This window comes from Penaeus chinensis, chromosome 17 (assembly GCF_019202785.1).
Source record: "Penaeus chinensis breed Huanghai No. 1 chromosome 17, ASM1920278v2, whole genome shotgun sequence".
Classification (NCBI taxonomy): domain Eukaryota; kingdom Metazoa; phylum Arthropoda; class Malacostraca; order Decapoda; family Penaeidae; genus Penaeus; species Penaeus chinensis.
The window spans coordinates 13913436-13933790 of record NC_061835.1 but is presented as its reverse complement, the minus strand read 5'-3'; the positions used below and the strand labels follow the sequence as shown (position 1 = coordinate 13933790).

The 20355-nt window shown below is 37.4% G+C and overlaps 1 protein-coding gene across 1 annotated transcript; it reads left to right on the top strand.

The window, feature by feature from the left end:
• Positions 1–1944: 1944 nt before the first annotated feature.
• LOC125034265 lies at positions 1945–6169 on the top strand. The gene is made up of 2 exons (XM_047626007.1): positions 1945–2092; positions 4475–6169. The coding sequence occupies exon 2, from the start codon at positions 4759–4761 to the stop codon at positions 6013–6015; it is 1257 nt and encodes a 418-aa protein (XP_047481963.1). The 5' UTR covers positions 1945–2092; positions 4475–4758; the 3' UTR covers positions 6016–6169.
• The last annotated feature ends 14186 nt before the right edge of the window (positions 6170–20355 follow it).

The following is a 20355-nucleotide window of genomic DNA, read 5'->3' as shown; positions in this document are numbered from 1 at the left end:
ATTCCAGTTTTATCTCTTGACGATTATTCTTGAAAACTTTTAACTATTCAGGACTATTCTTCGAGGCGGAGACAACAGACAATGATGAAAAATAAATAGATACATAAGAATAAAAGCCTTCATTCTTAATGTCTCCGTTAATAAGAACTGGGCTTTGAAGATGAGTACATGGCATACTGAAGAGCAAAGTAAAATTTCTGAATCTTCATTTTAGACTTCCTCTTGAGTTTTGTCTCTCCGTCTCTCACTCTCTATCTGTCTGTGTCTTTCTGTCTGTCCGTCTCAGTGTCTCTTTCTCTCTCTGTCTCTACCTTTGTCTCTCTCCCTTTCTCTTTCCCTCTCTATTAAGCACACACACGCACACGCACACGGTAAGCACTATATTTTAATGAAAGATTATGAAACACGGACACGATAAACAAAGGGAGGAGACACAGAGGATCTAAAGTGGAAATACAAGACCCAGATACTAAGAGATTTTCTGTAAGAGCAAGAATATGCTAAAAAAAAAAAATGAGAAAAGAAAAAGAAAAGGAGAGAGAGAGAGAGAAAGAGAGAGAAAGCGAAAAAGAGAGAAAGCGAGAAAGAGAGAGAGAGAGAGAGAGAGAGAAGAGAGAGATAGAGAGAAAGCAAGAGCAAAGAGTTGTTTGTAGACGAGAGTATTTCAAAGAACTCCCTTTGGCTGGCCTTCCTTTGATGACATTACGTCTTATGATTGTCTTGCCTGTTTGTCCTTCCTCCTTTCCCTCCTCCTCTTGCTTTATTACTTGTCTTCTTCCTTCCCTCCTTTAGAATTCCGTTTAACTCTGCACCACAAGAGTTCTGGCTGTATATCTATCTATATACCTGTCTGTTTATTATCTATATATCTATCTGTCCATTTGTCTATTTATACATTCATGTGCATAATGAGAGAAAGAGAGTGTGTTTGAGAGAGAGAGGAGAGAGAGAGAGGGAGGGGAGAGAGAGAGGGGGGGAGAGGGGAGAGAGAGATAGAGAGAGAGAGAGAGATAGATAGATAGCTAGAGAGAGAGAGAGAGAGAGAAAGAGAGAGAGAGAGAGAGAGAGAGAGAGAGAGAGAGAGAGAGAGAGAGAGAGAGAAGAGAGAGACAGAAAGCGGGGGAGGGGGTTATAAAGAGGAAGAAGAAAAGCGGAGAAAGAGAGAGAAGATACACAGGCTGATAAATACAAAACACATAATACTGGCCCTTAAATATCATCCCTATTGTATATCCAAACCTATTATTCAGATTCCCGCCTATTTTCCTCTTCAAACCGGATTTCGAAATGGAAACCTACAGCGAAGCAAGCCTTTGTTCCGCCTCATGTTTTCCATAACCATATTTAACTCGTTTTAGCTAAGTTACCCAAAGTATTTATATTCAAATCAATACAGCCTCCTACGCACTCCCTTTGCACTTGGTTCATCGCCAAAGGAAGGTCGAAAGAGAAGGAAGGAAAGAAGAGAGAAGGAGAGATGGAAGACGATGGAGAGGAGTGGAAAAAAAAAGTAAAAGTGAAAGAAGAAAAAAAAAATGGGAGAAGAAAGAGGAAGAGAACAATAGAAAATGCAAATTAAATTAATCATAAGCCTAACCTGACGGGAAAAAAAAGTTTAAAATGATTAATTCATTATAACTTTATTATCAAGATTTTCTGTTCTCGGAACCAGTAACATTTCAAAGATCTTTATAACCGTCAGTATAAAATTCAAAAATTCTGAAAAAGAACGTCGGTCGTAACGCTAGAGACGTGGATACAGAGCCAATGAGAACCTGTGTTACAAGATGTACCTTAAAGCGAAGCGGTGATTGGTCGAGAGGTCTGTATTCGAAGAGGTGATTGGCTGGCGGCTAAAATCGATAGGATGGAAGGACGCGTAGGACATGCGCGAGTCTACATAAGGGGTAAGCAACTTTAAAATCGGCAGTGTGGGAAGGATCCCCGACCAGGCGATAGAGTGGAAATCCCCCTCGATAGATGAAATTTTCTCAATGTCACGATAATAAAAAACATAAAAAATAAAAATCATAACGTGAGATAATCAACAGAAACTTTCTGATATGTACTGAGTGCTGTTGGAATTTTTGAGGTAAGTGATTGCTCTTGATGTTTCAGTGAAAATTTGAGGGAAGTGCAACTGAATGTTTAAATTTTTATTTAGTCGAATGTGTTCCTCAAGAAGAGAATGACGGAATCGACTTAAAGCGAAGCTACATCAAACGTGTTTTATTGTTCTGTAGATTTATTGTAATAATAGTAACGACCCAAGAGCCACTCCCAGTTCGGTAGCATTGTTCATGGATGCAACGGCCCTTGATGTAACAAAATTTAAGGGTATACGCATACTAATCCATATGAAGAGTGCTCAGCCATCGCCAATGAATTCTTTCCAACACCCAGCAAGCCTCGGTGCAGTGAACAGTAGTCCCATCCTCTCCCAAGCTGAACTACGAGATAGTGGCAAGAGAGAGAAAGGGCGGGGGGATTAGGCTTGCAGAGGTGTCTTCCTGAGTCCAAATCGAGCACCTTACATAGAAAAGGTTAGAGGCTTATGCGGGACCAAGAACAAAGGTTTTTGATGTCATTTGGAAGCGGAGGCAGTAAAGCAGTGACTGAAATATGCACTGTTTTTCAATTGACCATTTAGATGTTTACCACAGGAACAGTGAGCCTGTCGTGTTTAAAAAGGATTATTTTTCGCAATCAAATGAACTCCTGTAGTGGACAAAGAACGTCCTCTCAAATCCTAAGGTACCGTTTGCAAAGAGTCCCCGGGCTACCACGGTGCTGCAAGTCAAATGAGTTTTCTTATAACTCTGAGCCTGAAAAAAGAAAAGAAATACTGTTTTCACGAATTTACCTTATACGACCTTGAGGGTAAAATAAGACCGTGGCATCTCGAAAACCCAGACTCTATAAAACATTGTGATTTTAGTTATTTTTCTTTATTTCACAGAAAAAAGGCGGTGGAAAACCATTCAACTAATTAATGCCGGTTAAATTTTCAACTAGAAACAAAACATCATGGAAGCTTCAAATAAAACAGAAAAAGTACCAGACTACTTTGCGAGTTATATATTGTTCATTCGCAGGACCGTGGAAACTTACAATATATATATAGATAGATATAGTAATTACTACGTTCTTGTTTTCCATTAGCAAAATGGATATATTCCTTAGTTTTGTGTTTTATTTTATCCACCGCGAGTGAGCTCAGGGTTCCCTCTCGGTCCGAAGCTCACGCAACTGGACAATTCCGATTATCATAGGTATTCATGTAATTCATGTATTATTTTGTTTAACCATTCCCAGGCTCCGATGGATGAGATTCCCAAGGTGATGCCTGACGATAAATAGTTAAAATTAGAGGTTTGGTATAATAGTTAAATGTGAAAAATAAATCACATTCTTATGGCATAGGTAAATAGTATTTGTATCATCACGCACGCGCGCGCACACACACGCACACGCACACGCACACACACACACACGCACACTTATTCTCTCTCTCTCTATCTATCTATCTATCTCTATCTCTCTCTCTCTCTCTCTCTCTCTCTCTCTCTCTCTACCTGAAACCAATATAACGGAAAGGTCTAAATCCCTGGAAACTTTGATTATATTACATGACACCCATGTATTAGGAGCAATAGCTTTTGCAACTTGTCCTACATCTTGTCCATGAATGTATAATTTTCAGTGGAGAGACAGTGCGTGGGTTACCTTGCTATTGTTCATTAATGTATAAAATAAAATAAAACAAAGTACATAACACGATATCATGTAGCCTATCAGCTGTTTTGAACTTGGAAAATAATATTTGGATACTGAATATGTATCATCATATGTGTATAAATTATGGTTTTGATATACTAGTGTAAGAGAAAAGAAAGCAAGTCCTGGAGCAGTTCCTGTTAGTTTGAAATGATAGTGCTAAACTTGACCTAGTATGAGGTGTATATATGGTGCAAAAATATGAAAGTTGTTGCATATACAAAGATTTAATTGCAGTAGTGCCACTGGTTATTTTATCAACATTTAAGAGTGAATAGTTTTCTAGAGTCGGAATGTGGGTCAAAGAGAAAAAATATTTTTTGTTTGGATCGGTTTACTCACTATTAAGTAAATTCTGGTCTAGCTCGACATGATATTGGTATTTCAATCATTAATATATTGTTCTTTATGTTTATTTTCTTTTAGATTTTCAGGATCTTTTAGGAAAATCAGTTTATGATTAGGAAAACAAATGGATGTACACGCGATTAAAATAAAGGCACTAAAGACCATTATCCATATACTTAAATACCAGTAACTACCATCAAGATACAGATAAACAGATTTTGACATGCATCTTCAGCCAGTAACGTAGACAATTTACACCTTTAACAGAAGCACATGAGAGTCAACAGAATAAAATAGAACCGAGTGCATAGATGGAAAAATTCAAACATTCCTTTATTGATTCTTTCAGGTGCGTCACGAGGGTCAAGACCTCTACCGTGGCAAGAGTGGCAATGCTGGGGCCACATTGTCTTGTGAAGAGAGACAAAGAGGCATTCACTTGGGCACAACATCAGTGGAAAGTGTATCCAGACCTCTTATCATCAGCTGATAACATGCAGCCTCATGCCAGCCACCCTACCTTCTCTTGGAGGATCCTGGTTCCCCATCCTGATGCACAAAAACGCAAACGATGGAAGAAGCTGAAGAAAACGCTAAATTCACAACCCGAATGGACAACGAAAGACAAGGGTTATGGGTCCTTTGGGAGCATCTACTTTGCCAGGTATAACAGATGTGAACAAAGAAAGCTTATATAATAAAAGTAGATACACGAATACCGATGCAAGGGATTCTGAAAATCTTTCTTTGGTATGGGAGAATATAGGCAAGACACGAGGGGGGAAGGCTAACGTAATAGCATTTTCTTCCAATCCATTCCAAACGCATCTACGTTCAGAGCCTGTAAAGCCACACCAGAGTGGAAGTGAGGAAGGAACAAAATTGTCACTTCCCAAGAACTATATATATTGCTACACTTGTGAAAAACTAGTGAAAAGAAAAAAAATCTATAAACATCTCTTGTTTGGGAAAGCTCAGTGTAGAGATTGCAATGTAATGTTTATAAATTGCCTAAATTTTCAGGAAATAACCACTGCATTTACAAGCCACACCACATGCAAACATAACCTTAGTTACCTACACGATCCATTTAAACTTCTAAAAACCAGACTGATACACGACATAACACCCAGTGGTTGTCCAACAGATGAAAGACATATTCTCAAGAAAATTTCATCATATATCAGAGAACTCGACGTAGTGAAGCTAAGACCACCCTGGAATTCTGCAATACTACGATGCAGGGAGAAGCTGGGTCAAATCTCAAAGAAAAAAACTAGTACCACATTCCCACACAAGCCCGAAAGGTCACAGCATCAGGAAAACAAATCACAGTTGGAGGTATTTAAGCAGAAAGATGCCATTTCAATGTATAGTACCACTGATGGCCAGTGTCACAGCCAAGAGCAAGAACCAGAAGAGATCCTACTCACCCAGTCCTATAATCTTCAACATCTAGAAGAAATGGTTGAGTACCAAGTGGCTCACGACTACTGCAACTCTGAGATGGAGAAGGACAAAGATCCGACCAAAACCCCCAATAAATCAAAGCCAAAGTCCGAAATGAAGCCAAGAAAGACATGTCAACGCGCTGAACGAACAACCACAAAAGACATTTCACTCCAATCACTAACAAATTCCCAGAAGAGAAATGCGCATGTAAGATTTGTCAAGACACCTGAAGATGGGTATTACTATGTAGTTAAAAAGGCAATTGAAGAATGCCCAATGTGCTACATGGAGCTCTGCCCTTCCAGGTTCTCTGTGAATGTGGTCACCTTCCTCATGACTACAGTATGCATTGGTTGCAATCTCACAATATATTTTGTTCAGGATCCCCCAAAAGGTGAAGCCCCAACTGTGGCCATAGTAACTGAACCAATTTCTTAGCCTTCTTTACAGGACATGACAACAAGTGCAAAGAAGCTAAAATGCCAAGCCAACTTTATCTCAATTGTTTTCTCTCAGGACTGTCAAGAGAAGTCTCAATAGGATATTGTTTAATACCGATGTTCTTTTTTATTAAAGATTTCATTTATTAAAATGTGTTTATCATATTCCTAGCCTAATATCACACTTTGTACACAAATAGCAGGAAGTGCAAACGAAACTAAAAGGCAAAATCTATGTAAGTACTTATATAGATCTTGACTAAAAGGTACTTCCGTGCATTTAAAAGAAGGGGGAAGAAGAGAGGACCACAGGAAAATAGGAGGAAGAAACTATCAGTAACTTGAACCGTAGCATTCTACAAGTAAGACTGAAAAAGGATGTAATGAAAAAAATGTAATATATTAAAAAAAAAAAAAAAAAAAAAAAAAAGGCTATACCTGCAATATTCATGCTTAAAATTCGTATGTGTATCAATGCTCGGTTTGTACTCCTATAGTTATATAAGTACATGGGAACTGAAGCCCAAGGTATGGGCTCACCCCTCCCTTGGACCACAGCCCTCGCCTCAACTAGTTTTGCGTGGTCTTTTCTTCTCCCTCCTTCCTTTCCTTCTTTTCTTCATCATCTCCTTCTGTCCACTTCCTGTAAGAGCCGTGCTGATGGGATGAAAGGCTTGCTTTGTGTCAGTCATGAACGGCCTCCGGGAGCCATGGGCATGGTATTCCCTTGGTTAGTTGTCTAGCCCTTACTTCATGGGGACCCAGAAGGGTAGATCGTTTCCTCTCTCTATTTATTTCAAGCTCACCATGACCATTAGTGAAGGCGTTTTATCGATATTAGGGGCTTTAAGGCTTGCCCCTTCATTAGCTAACCTATATGAATTTGATTTCATTGGTTTCCCGACCCCTGCCACTCCTTTGACCACGGCACTGACTGATACTAAAACCCTTTTCTCAATGTTTGTGGTTAACTCTATCCATTCCGAATTATCCACCCAGGCCATTACTCATCCTTTAGAATACACCCCTTCCTCTCTCCCATCATCCTCCACTCCATCTTCTACTGCACAGTCTTCTTCACTGTCTACCCCCCCCCCCCCCCTTATTATTACTCTCCATCCTTACTGTCCTCCTCCAAACAGTACTACCTCTCTCCATACCACCCCATCTTCCTCCAACCCTCATCTTCTACTGCTTCCACCTCTACAAACCTTTTGAGTACCTTTTTTTGGCCCAGCCAAGTGGGATCAGTTCTTTGTGATTCCCCCTGCAGCCCCGTACTCAGACAATACCCTTCTTTTTCAACAGTGTCTTCAAAAACAGTTACATCTAAGTCCCAAGCTTGTGCACTACCTACCCTGACTGACCTCAATGGCCAACCTATTCCGTCCCAACTTCAATCCTCCCTCAATACTTGTACTGGAACTGTTTTCGTCTCTTCGACTGATTAACCTATTTAACCAGCTCGCATGTCTCATCGGCTATGATGCAGTGGCAGTCTAGTGCTACACTATTGCTCCCAGAGGCCAACGTAAGTTCTACACCAATATTGCCAAAATTAGCTTCCAAAGACATGACCTTCCCCATGAAGTTTATATTGGTGGAGTGTCCTGCCCTGTCCGACCATATCGACCCTTTCCCCGTCACTGTCAGAAATGTTGGTGTTTTGGCTACACAGCTAAACACTGTCACTCCACAGCCCGCTGCCCTCTATGTGCCTAACTTGGTCATAACCGTTCAAATTGCTCTGCTCAGTCATGCACGTGCGCCAATTGTGGTGGCTCCCATAATGTATTTAATAGGAGCTGCCCTGCCTACAAGCTCGAATCTGAGGTAGCAGTTCTGAGATTTGAACTAGGCCTCACTCTACATGGGGCCAGACAAGAAGCACGCTGACGAGGTTTTTCTCTTTCTACCTAGTCCAAAACCGTACTTCACAATGCTTCCTTTCCATCTTCTCAAGAAGTCTCAGCATCTCCCCCAGTATCTCTTCCCTCTACTCTGAACCATCCTGTCTCTACTCCCTCTCTCCTCCAGGCAAATTCCTTTTCTAGTTTGTTTCATAATAGCTCTTTTGCAGTTTCCTCTTACAGTGTAACTCTTCCTTCCTCAGACACATACTCTCCATTTGATCTGATCGCCCTATACCTTTAACCACATCCTCTTTTAAAAATCGCCACTGTATTCCATTCGCTCCCCTTCTATACCATTTCACTGTTATCCTATCCAACAGCGATCTACAACCTTTGACGTCTAACACATCTTATCCTGATTGTTAATTCATTTCCACCCTTTCCGCCACAATACTTTTCCATAGTGCTATATGACCTTTGATGCCTAGTATATTTATTTCTTCTAACTATTCACCATAACGTATGTGTCATGCTTTGTTTTTACAATCAGTATTACAGGAGAGTAGATGCAGTTTTCGGTGCATTAAGAAGCTTCTAACATTTAATTTGAGAGAGAAATGATAGAATGACCTAATCATTGAGGGATTTTTTTCTATGGTTCTCACAGTCAACGTAATAATTAACATAATCTAGTATTTCTACGAATGTTGATAGATAATTACATTATGAAGATTGAATGGTGAAAACACTCTACCGTGTTGATACTATGGTAGAAAAACTCACAATGTAAAACTAGTTTTACTCGTGGGTTTTTCTACCATTATGAAGATTATGATTTATAAAATTTATTTTTGGTCAAAATAACTTCTGTACTTACGAAGAAACTGAAGTGGCTATGCGACAATTATTTTTTCCTCTTTTGGTAGAAAATGGCCTATAGCTTGTAAGTGATACCGCAATTTGGGGTCAAATACTATGTGGGAGTGTTTCTGAACGTCTATCCTACCATTACATTTGGCAAACTATTTCTGTAGGGTATGGTGAATTAAATAGTTTTAACTGGTTTTTGCTAATGGACTATAAGCTTAAACAAGGTTAGACTGGAAATACAAAACATTTAGACTTGCCCTCCTAAACACAAATTTAATTGTGTAAATATAGCAACTTTCTCTATATCTGCGATTTTCCAATCAAGATTAACAGAAACCTTGCATTCAATTATGCAATATTATTTATTTTTTTCTGTAAGAAATGTGTAAACTAACCCCTGTTAGCTGTTTGTTAGCTCATTCAGCCTGTTATGGCGCTTTCACACCAAGGTGGCACGTAGTATGCCACTTGAAAACGAACATACAGAATCAGAAACCTTTCACAAGGAAGTGGCGTGGCACGTCGCATTTGCCACGTGCGACCTGCGTGCCACGCCAAGATTTTAAAGGAGCTTTTACAACCAAAGTTATTATTAGCCAAGTTAATATAAAAGATAGCTTCACTGGGACTGGCGGTAGAAGGGAGTCTTGATGTTGCCATAACGCGGGTAATGATGATAAATTTATTCCTAGACGCTGCCATTGCGCATGCGCACTAGAAATCTGGCTTAAACTTTAATACTGGATTAACTTGTATGGCGTGTACAGAAGATGCCATAACCTGGATCTCAAATGCGCATGCGGGATTAGATTTAATTCACCTCTGGACCAGGCTTTACTTTTAAACCCAAAGAGTAATCCTGCACATGCGCAGAACGAGCTACTTGCTCCCACCAATCATGTACTGATACGTCAAGACAAAAAACTGTCTTATGAGACTAGAACCTGTCGTTAATTTCATTCGCGACACTTCCCAGGGCGGTCGCGACAGCAATGCTACCAAAGCTCCTACGCTTTTGCCAAAGGCTCAACTCCTCACCTATTCCTAAGAATCATGCTTCAGTTGACCAATCAGATTTTATTTTTTAATTATATCAAATTATCAACCATTGTTTTACCGATATTACATTAGAAGATAGCAGTATATACATGTCATTTTATATTAATTTATATTAATTACATTTAAAAGGATACATAAGTTTACGCTTTCATATTCCATTATGCGTGCACAAGAAATAAACTGATTATGTAGAACATAATATAAATTTCCGTAATATTCTGTAGACCATTCAAACACATTCTGTAAACAACACAAATGGTTTATGCTAATGGACTATAAGCTTAAACAAGGTTAGACTGGAAACGCAAAATATTTAGACTTGCCCTCCTAAAAACAAAGGTCAGTGGGTGTGTATATATATAGCATCTTCCTCTACATCTACGATTTTCCAATCAGGATTCACATAAACCTTGCATTCGATTATGTAGTTGTTGTTTTTTCTGTAAGAAGTGTGTAAACTAACCTCTGTTAGCTGTTAGTTAGCTCATTCAGCCTATTATGGCGCTTTCACACCAAGGTGGCACGTAGTATGCCACTTGAAAACGAACATACAGAATCACGTGAAACCTTTCACACAGAAGTGGCGTGGCACGTCGCATTTGCCACGTGCGACCTGTGTGCCACGCCAAGATTTTAAAGGAGCTTTTACAAGCAAAGTTATTATTAGCAAAGTTAATATAAAAGATTTAAAATCATATAACATATGATATATAAAAAAAATATTTTGTCTAGAAAGATTCCAAAAACATGGTTTCGTTCGCCCAGTAATTTAGACTTTGGTTAACAGGATAACCACGTGCAGTCTTGAAGGAGGAAACAATGCAATGTGTGTCTGCTCAATTGCTTAACTTTGCCTCTTCCGTCCAATAAACCAATCAACATAACATCTGTACAAATCATAGGAAAATAAAATGTATGATACATTATCACCTCAGTACAATAAAAAATGCTCTTAGTGGTAAAATTATCGAAATGTTTTTCCTTACAAGTATTTTCAGGGTAATGGAACAAGTTTGCCTCACATTGCCTCTTACCCCAAAGTCATCCACTGTATTCCTCCAAGTGACATATAGTTAATTATCACAACTTGTGAACTGAGTGACACGCACCACATGTAACGTTATTCTGAAATCACCGTGCCATGTATCATTTGCCACTTGCGACGTGCCACCTTGGTGTGAGAGCTTCTTTAAGGCGTTTTCACACTGAGGTGACACGTCGCATGTAGCATGGCTCGTGGCACACCACTTGAAAATGAACATACAGAAACATATGGATTTTTCCACGCAGAAGTGGGGCAGCACATCGCATTTGCCACGTGCGACATGGGTGTCACGCCAGTATTATATTTGCCCATTTTACGACCTCAGGCAGTATTGCTTGAATTTAAGGGAGCTAATATATTCAAAGTTATTAGCCGTTAATATAAAAATGTTAAAATCATATAACATGTGATATAAAAAGGAAAACTTTTGGATGTATAGCATACACAGAGTAGTTTCGAAATGTCTAGAAAGATTCCACCAAACGCATTTGACAACCTAGATTCCCTCAACACATTTGACAATACGGATAGGCTCACCCAGTGAACGAGCATTGGATGAGAGTAATGACGCGCGGTCATGCAGAAGTAAGCAATGCCATGTGTGCCTGCTCTCGTGCACAACTAAGCCTCAGATGATATATGATACAAAATTCGAAAGAAAGCCTTGAACAAGTACCCTGATGGATTTTTTTTTTTTTTATTCACAGAATACTTTAATCCAACCATGGAGAGCATTGTTATTGTACTGGGGTGATATATCATGCAAACATTTGTATTTCTCCACAGTTTATACAAATGTTTTGTTGATTGGTTCATTGTCTGGAAGAAGCATAGTTGTGCATGAGAATAGCCGCAAATCGCATCGTTTCCTCCTGCAAGACCGTGCGTGATATCACTGGACAACAGAAGCAATATTGTCGAATGTGATTGGCAGACACTTCAAAACTACTCGATATATACCATACATCTCATAGTTTTCATTTTTATTTGTTATTTGATTTTTAAAAAAATCATATTATCTTGGCTAACAAGGACTTTGGATGTAAAAGCTCCATTACAATATGACAACACAGAGGGACACTGTCCAACACTGGTAGGTCCCATGCTGAAAAGGAAAGGAATAGTCGGGTCTTTGCGTCTTGCCACGTCACTTCTGTGTGAAAAGTTTCATATATTTCTGTATGTTCGTTTTCAAGTGGCATGCCACGGGCCACCTTGGTGTATAGGAGGCCGTGGTATCCTTTCACCAATTGAGTGCATAATAATACTGGATAAATGGAAAGACAGTAAGTCTGATGAATATCTATGACCCCACAACCTCCTTAAAAAAAAAAAAAATAATAATAATATATATATGTATATATATATATAATTTTATGCAGAAAGTAAACCAGATGTTAGCGAAATGTTTCTGAATATATTTTGTTGAAGTTTATATGCCTTATTTCTCTCTACAAATATGTTGCAAAGAGTGGGTTCTTCCGTACATATAAGATATAATTTCCTTCAATGTACAATTAGAAAAATAAGTATCGTTACCTTTTGCACAAACTAATAAGAAAAATCGATGCAGCAGTGTGGAATAGCGAGGCAGTTTGCACCGTAATCAGGTGGTAACAGAGAGAAGCGTTCAGTTCCTCACTGAACACAGGTAAAGGTAATGATAGTTTTTTTTTCTGACTTTACCATCGAACTGGGCATCCTCAATTAGTGATTAGCAAATTATATTGATGAATTTTCAGTCAATTCCATCTTTTCTATGTAGTTGATTATGTCATGACGTATCAATACATGATTGGTGGGATTACGTAGATCGTTCTGCGCATGTGCAGGATTAAGATTTATGCTCAAAAGTAAAGTCTTGTCCGGAGGTGAAAATGTTACCAGCGTCATGGTCCACATGTGTACCACTATCTATATTCCTTTATAAGATGAGTAAAGAATTTTTTTTTTCATGAATTATCTATGTTCTTGGCTTTCATTCATTAGCAAGGGACATGAATGAGTGGAAAAGTCATTACAATAAAATGTAATTTAATTTATTTTCGGTGCAACATGAACTCCAGGACTTGATATTAAGTTTATTTTTCATAAGTGAAATTAAGAAATGGTAAAAAAACAAAAAATACAATATGCCATACAGAACTGGAATTATGAGATCGAAAACCATTATACTGTTATAAAATATACATGAGAAAATGAAATGTAATTACACTGATATGAAACTTATAGCAATGAAATAATTTAAATAATTACCAATGTAGCTTCACAAAGCATACTGTATAACATTGTGTTCCTTATATTAAAAAGAAAGTATTGTTTACATGAAATTTATACACTGTGCTTTTCAGCAAAACATGTAATACATAGGTGTGACTGATCTTCACACTCAGAACAGAATGCTACCTTAAATCCTTCGTAGCAGCCACGACACCTTTTTCTGGTCTCTCTCTTAGGTTCATGTTGATCAGTCAGCCCATGAAGACTTCTTTTTTCCTGATATGTTATCAGGTTCATCTCCAATGAGAGAACGCACTAAAGCCTCTCGAAATTGCAGCTGACTCATCTTATCCCTTGGGAAGTACTGACAATGAAGAACCCAAGCATTTACTACTGATAGTCCAGTAATCAGTTCAAAGGCCAACTTTTTGTACCATTTTTTGTTTTTTTTCTCAGTAGAATATACACTGGTTACCTTGTTGTATGCCATTACACTTTCTGGTTTGAAAACCTCTTCTTTACTTCTGTTCTTACCACCAGGAACTAAAACATCACTGTGTTCAGGCAGAGTTGAGATAGTACATTTTGTTTTTATCCTTCCATTTGAAAACTCCTCTTTACCGCTGAAGGCATTACTACGCCGTTTGGAGGAAACAGGCCCCCATCCTTGTACAGGTGCAAGACTACTGGCGGGGGCAGAATCACCATCTTCTGTTTCTCCTGCTTCATGCCCTCCATCCCTTCTGTTTCTCCTGCTTCATTTCTTCCATCATCTCTCTCTCCTTCTACTTCACCTGTTCCATTATCATCTGTCTCTCTTGATTTATCACTTTCTTCACTGCTGCTTGATTCGCTCACACTGGAGGGAATGAAATCCTCATCAGAATCTTCAATACAACTACCGTAAAATGACGAGGGATTCATCTTCTGCACAGAAAAACACGTAAAAATGTCAACAAATTACTCTAATGAAAATAAAATCACCGCGGTGCATTTCCATATCAAATATAATTAATTTTATTCATGACTAATTGAAATGTGTGATATAGAGGAACTTATTATCATTCATCTACTTAAAATCAAGTGGTACACGAGTGGCGCAAGACGCAAAGAGGAACAACAAACTCCAGTATGGCCAGTTGGGTCACTGGTCGAGCAACGTGTGAATTATACACCGGCGACCCACTTCGCCACAGAAGAAAATATTGCGATACAGCATGTTGGGCCACCAGTGAGACATAACTTTTATGAAAGTAGACGGGTGTAAAGGAGGTACATGCGAGTTTTCTCACTCATAGCTTCACTTCACTGGTGTGAGAGCGTTGTGAAAGTTGCAGCAATAGCGGGAGTCTTGGTGTTGCCATAACATGGGTAACGAAGTTAAATATATTCCTAGATGCTGCCATTGCGCATGCGCATTAGAAATCTGACTTAAACTTTAATAATGGATTCACTTTTATGGCACATACAGAAGACGCCCTAAGCCAGATCTCAAATGCGCATGTGCAATGGCAGCATCTGGGATTAAATTTAATTCACCTCCAGACCAGGCTTTACTTTTATGCCCAAAGATTAATCCTTTGCAGGCGCAGAATGAGCTACTTAATCCCACCAATCATATATTGATACGTCATGACAATGGGCCTTATTTCGCGACACTTTACTGTGGCGGTCGCGACAGCAATGCTGCCAAAGTTCCTACGCTCTTGCCAAAGGCTCAACTCTACCCCTATTCCTAAGAATCATGCTTCAGTTGACGAATCTGATTTTATTTTTTAATTATATCAAATTATCAACCATTGTATTACTGATAACACATTAAACAATAGCAGTATATACAAGTTTTTAGTTATCAACATCTTAAAACTACAAATAAACCTATTTGGAACTACCGAAATCAGTTGAAAATGCGCGGGCCCTAAGCGCCTCCCATCATACTTTTTCCTTCGTCTATCGACATCGGTTTCAGACATCACACACCTTTAAATATTTTGAATATTTCACTTTTTAATAATTTATATTAATTACATTTAAAAGGATACATGAGTTTACGATTTAATATTCCATTATACGTACACAAGTATGTAGAACATAATATACATTTCCGTAATATTCTTCAGACAATTCAAACACATTCTGTAAACAACACATGAATCTGTCTGAGATACTTCCCGTAACTCATTCGTCATGGAACACTTTTGAAGATATTCCCATAATAGATAAATAGAAGAACAATATAAACAAAACAAAATAAAAACAATAATGACTATCGTTGCCTGTTGCATGACGTTGAAATGTGTTAATTAAAAGCGAAGGCATACGAAAGATAAACCTGAGTTTCGCTCTTCTTAGCCTTAGCCTTATTAATATGAAATCATTTCGATATTGAAGTTCATACTTTATATTATCATCTACGATAGTAGTGTAGATTTTCAAGATGAATATTTTGTTGCTAGAACATGATGATCTAGTGAAATGTTGAGAGATATTTCTCAGAATCACATTATGGTCATACATATAGAATATCTTATATTACATATCCCCTTAATAAATAGAAATTGAAAGAGAAAATGCATATGTACATTATACAGATAAATATATATGTATATATATATATAAATATATATATATATGTGTGTGTGTGTGTGTGTGTATATGTGTATATATATGATATATATATACATACACATGTGTGTGTGTGTGCGTGCACAGAGACGCAAATACATTTAGTCTCGCACTTGGTGCAACAATATCCTCATTAACAGCCTCATCGTTACTGAATAATACATCATACATTGCACCCGCACGCTCGTCAGCGAAATGCAGGAGTTTATACAAATAGGGGCGGAGTCATAGGAAAGTGTAGCCCAACAGTTTTTGACGGCGGAAATGAGACCTTATGTTCGTTTGTGTCTCGAAACACTGACTATTCCCCAACACCTATACAACATATGCAAAAATACTATAATAAAATAAGCCACTCACTAAATTAATGAATAAAATGAAATAACACCTTCCACTTTAGTTAATATGTGTGAGAATGGTGTTACTTAAAATATATGATGCAGTATCTAAAATAAGACCAAGCATAATGCAAGGCTACAAGGGCTTATAATTATATAATTGATAATCAGATCATTCACAAAAAAGGGAAGATAACATGACCAAAGAAACATAGCGATGTGATTTCATTACTTTGTCGTATATTAAGCATAGTGATATTACCCTCTAGCATTCCTTGAGTTTTACTCTTAGGACCACTGCTATTTTTAAAACGATTCGTGCCGTGGTGTATACATTCTCCAGTCAGGACTGTTTTGTTCATTATCAATATTATTATCATCCTCCTTAGTAGTAGCATTTGTATTATTATAATTAGTGGTGGGATCATTACCAGAATTTTTTTTTCTTCTAAAAATATACCCAGAAACCGGAAACAGGACTGCTCCTTTGCAAATGTTATAGGCCTTTATATATATATATATATATATATATATAGAGAGAGAGAGAGAGAGAGAGAGAGAGAGAAATGAGAATCAGAATGAAAATTAATAAATGAAGAAGCTGAAGTCAAATGAATGAAAGAAAATCCAATAAAAAGATTTATGCTTCACAAATCAGCATTATACGTTCATCGTTAAGCACACTGCAAAATATTTGCAGTTTCATTTAAGCATCATATATTTTGTCATGGTAAACAGTTTCATCATCTTTAATTTCTCAATGTCAACTTTAATCTACGACGAAGAAAAAAAAGCAAACATATATACTTCTGAAATATATTAACCTCATTGTATATAAGCGGAAGGTCGGAACTGTAGATCTAATTCTATGTAATTCAATGTAACCTAACCTAAACACACTTGACCCGAATTGATGAAATTTAACCTTGCCACCTCACTCACCTTTCACTTGTTTTCGTTTGCGATTTCCATACATTTTGAGGCATTAAAAAAAATAATAATTAGGAATAGAAAAGTGATTATTTACTTAGATGATTTACCCAACCGTCACGGATTTATGTTCTGTCCCCTGTAGTTTTTGGTGAATTTTGTTACATACAGATGGCTCCACATGTGCTCAGCCGGCAAGGAGTCTATCAGTAGGCCCTTATGACCGATCCTGATTTCCCCATCCCTTGAATTGTATTTTTCTTATTAATACCATTGCTATCGATACTGTTATTATTGTTATTGATGTTATGATTTTTAAATTATTGAAATATTTTAGTAAATAAAATGATACAAAAGACCCTTTCCTAAAGTGAAGGAAAAGGGTAAACAGGTGAGATATGTAGTTTCTAATAACTGGCTATTTGGGGATTAAGAACTTGTAGAGCCATCTATGTGTAAATACAATAAATAAACGTGTATTACAGTGGGCATGGTATGTTTTCTTGCCACATGGGGCGAATGGGTTAATCTCGCATCTCTTATCATTGCTCTTATAGCCACAATTATTCTGACTAAGTGAGAACGACGATAAAAAATAAAACTACAGAGTCGGGGAAACCAAGACCAACTTGCGATTTTATTCAATCTACAATCGAGTCGAAAATTGCTGTTCTTCTGCCGACCTGGGTTACCTATGACCTTGAGAGGGGGAGGGGGATGATAATAATTAGTAATTAAGTGATTCATGAGTGGCTAATTATTTAATGTCTCATGTGTGACAGCGATTAATGTTTAAAAGTTAATCAAGCCTCATGAGATGATGTTAACAATGTTCATATGTTCTCCACGGAAAGCACTCTTGAATCACTAGACACAAGCAAGTAGCAGGCAAATTTCTAGTTTTTTTTTCCTAAGTAAAGGTTTCCTTACATTTCGAATCCGCGAACTGCCACTGGTCCCAATGCAAAATTATTATCTGGCCCCATTTCTGATAATAGGCTATAGTAGGTCTATATGCTTATAAATTAATGAACCTTAGTGATGATTAATGCAAGGCAGACATGAATGACAGTGAATCAAACAGCACTTGTATATACTTAAAAACATGTAACGTTGAACTTGCACAATTGACTGATTACTTAAAATCATCTGCCACGTCAACAGCTATGAGCAAAAGGCACTCGTATTTAGCATTTTTTTCTTTTTTTTTTTCTTTTTTTCAGAAACATGGCTTTATAGCTATAAAATATGCATAGGGTAGTTGATGAATGAATTTCAATTAAATTCATAAAAATGCAGTATAAGTATTAGTTACATAGTTACTTTAGATAGAGGTTACATAAGTAATTACAGAAAACAATCTCAAAGACAGGCAACAAGCCTATATGAAAGGTGTTCACGTTTATATCAGCTGCCTCGAAAGTGTTACAAGCATGTATCACTCCCCATTCACAATATCATAGGAACAAGGAGTTACTGGCTAGATCACAATCATATCTGTCTGTGGGAGATTCTTCGTGTACTAATGTCAAACAATTCTACGTAATTCTACAATTATGAATATGGCTGATTACCCTGGATTCTAGTCTACTTAGACCTCAAAATGTCTATTACATTTTTTAAACTCTATCCCACCATAGGCACCACTACCTTGAAATTAGATAATCACTCTAAAATGGTACGCAAGACTGGCCGTGACCTGCAACTGAATCTTTAACCTGGACCGAACCCTAATGTTATAGCTTACTTCCTTAAATCAAAACATAAAAACATACAAAATAAAAACCCTACTCTCATATTTCCGAGGCGGTGAGAGGGAAGGCCTAGGAGCCCAACATTAGCCATATATGATTTACTTTTTATCTATAACACCTGTTGTTATCCCACTGCCACCTCCAAGAACAATCTGGAATGAAGCCACATGTTACAGACTACCGGGAATAAAATATACAGATCACTCTACACTAGAATGCCTAAACTTTTTCGAGGCCTTAATTTACCATAATTCCTTCACACTGTTGAAGGTGCTTCTGGTATTTTCCATTCTTCATTCTAACCATAGAGGAAATCATTATAGATAAGCCTATCTTGGATAATCTACTTAAGATCCTGTAAACTCGAACTTTACCAAGCCCATGTCCACATATGGTTTCAGAAAAGCAAAACGTAAGGATGGAAATGATTTAAGGATGGTACACAGATAGATCGATAATTTAATAAACAACTAAAGGTCGCCATAGCAAGGGAAATGAGTGTATATTGGGATTTTCACAGGGGTACCACTACTGCAAAATTCCCTTCATTACTCAGTGCATACACCAGAGAGTCGCAGGTCAAACAAAAGTAAAAAAGACAAATCTGTGGAATGAATAATGATATTTGTAACGACCCTAAGGTGAAGGGGTGTCCGGTTGGTCAATCATGTACAGTAAAAGTGACCAGGCAAGGCAAGGCGTAATTTTGACAAATGATATGGCTTACATACATCATTGGCACTACGGTTTTCTGTAGATCAAGGAATTTCCAATTTAATTAAAAGGACAGTTTGGCCGTATGGAGTAATTATTACACCAATAATAACAGATTCCGTTGCTGTTATTGTCGGGTTTCGGGTGAAGTACCTTGCAACGTGTGTCAAGGATTCAGAACTTCCATGTTATTTGTAAGACCAATAAATTAGGAGACAGAAGCATATGCCACGCATCATCCTTGGGTTAGTTGTAGAGACCATACTGGATTCTGGATTATTATCATTATCACTGTCTTCTGTATACCCGTTCTTTGGCGGGATTCACGATCAGTCGGGACAAAGGTTATGAATTCAGAGGCGTCCTTGCAACTTTTCCTTGGGGGGGGGGGGGGGGGATAAAAATATTGAGAAATGTTCACGCTATGACTAGATCTTTATATATAATTATGTGTGTGTGTATAAATTTATGGCAGATTTCGAATGGTGAAAATAACAATAACATTAATTGATGATAGTAATATTTTAAATAATAACAAAACCAATAATCATGGAACATAATTTTCATAATAAAAATAATGATAATGATGATCGTAATAATGATGATGATAATGATGATGATAATAATAATAATAATAATAATAGTAATAATAATATTAACAATATCATAGTAATATATGATTATAATTATACTCATAATTATTGCAATAACAACAACAATAATAATAATAATGATAACAGCTCAATAATAATAATGAAATAATTATAACAATACTTGCTAATGATGATAGACACACTATAGCAACAACAATTACGTTAAATGCCAATCACCTCTGTGTATGTATATATATATATATGACCTCCAAAAGGGGACCATAACTTGCTTGCTTCCAAAACTCGACAAATCTTTAAGGTAAAGAAAATGGTGTGA

Coding starts and splice junctions, on each gene's coding strand:
- LOC125034265 (XM_047626007.1), top strand. CDS start 4,759: ATGGGTCCTTTGGGAGCATCTACTTTGCCAGGTATAACAGATGTGAAC.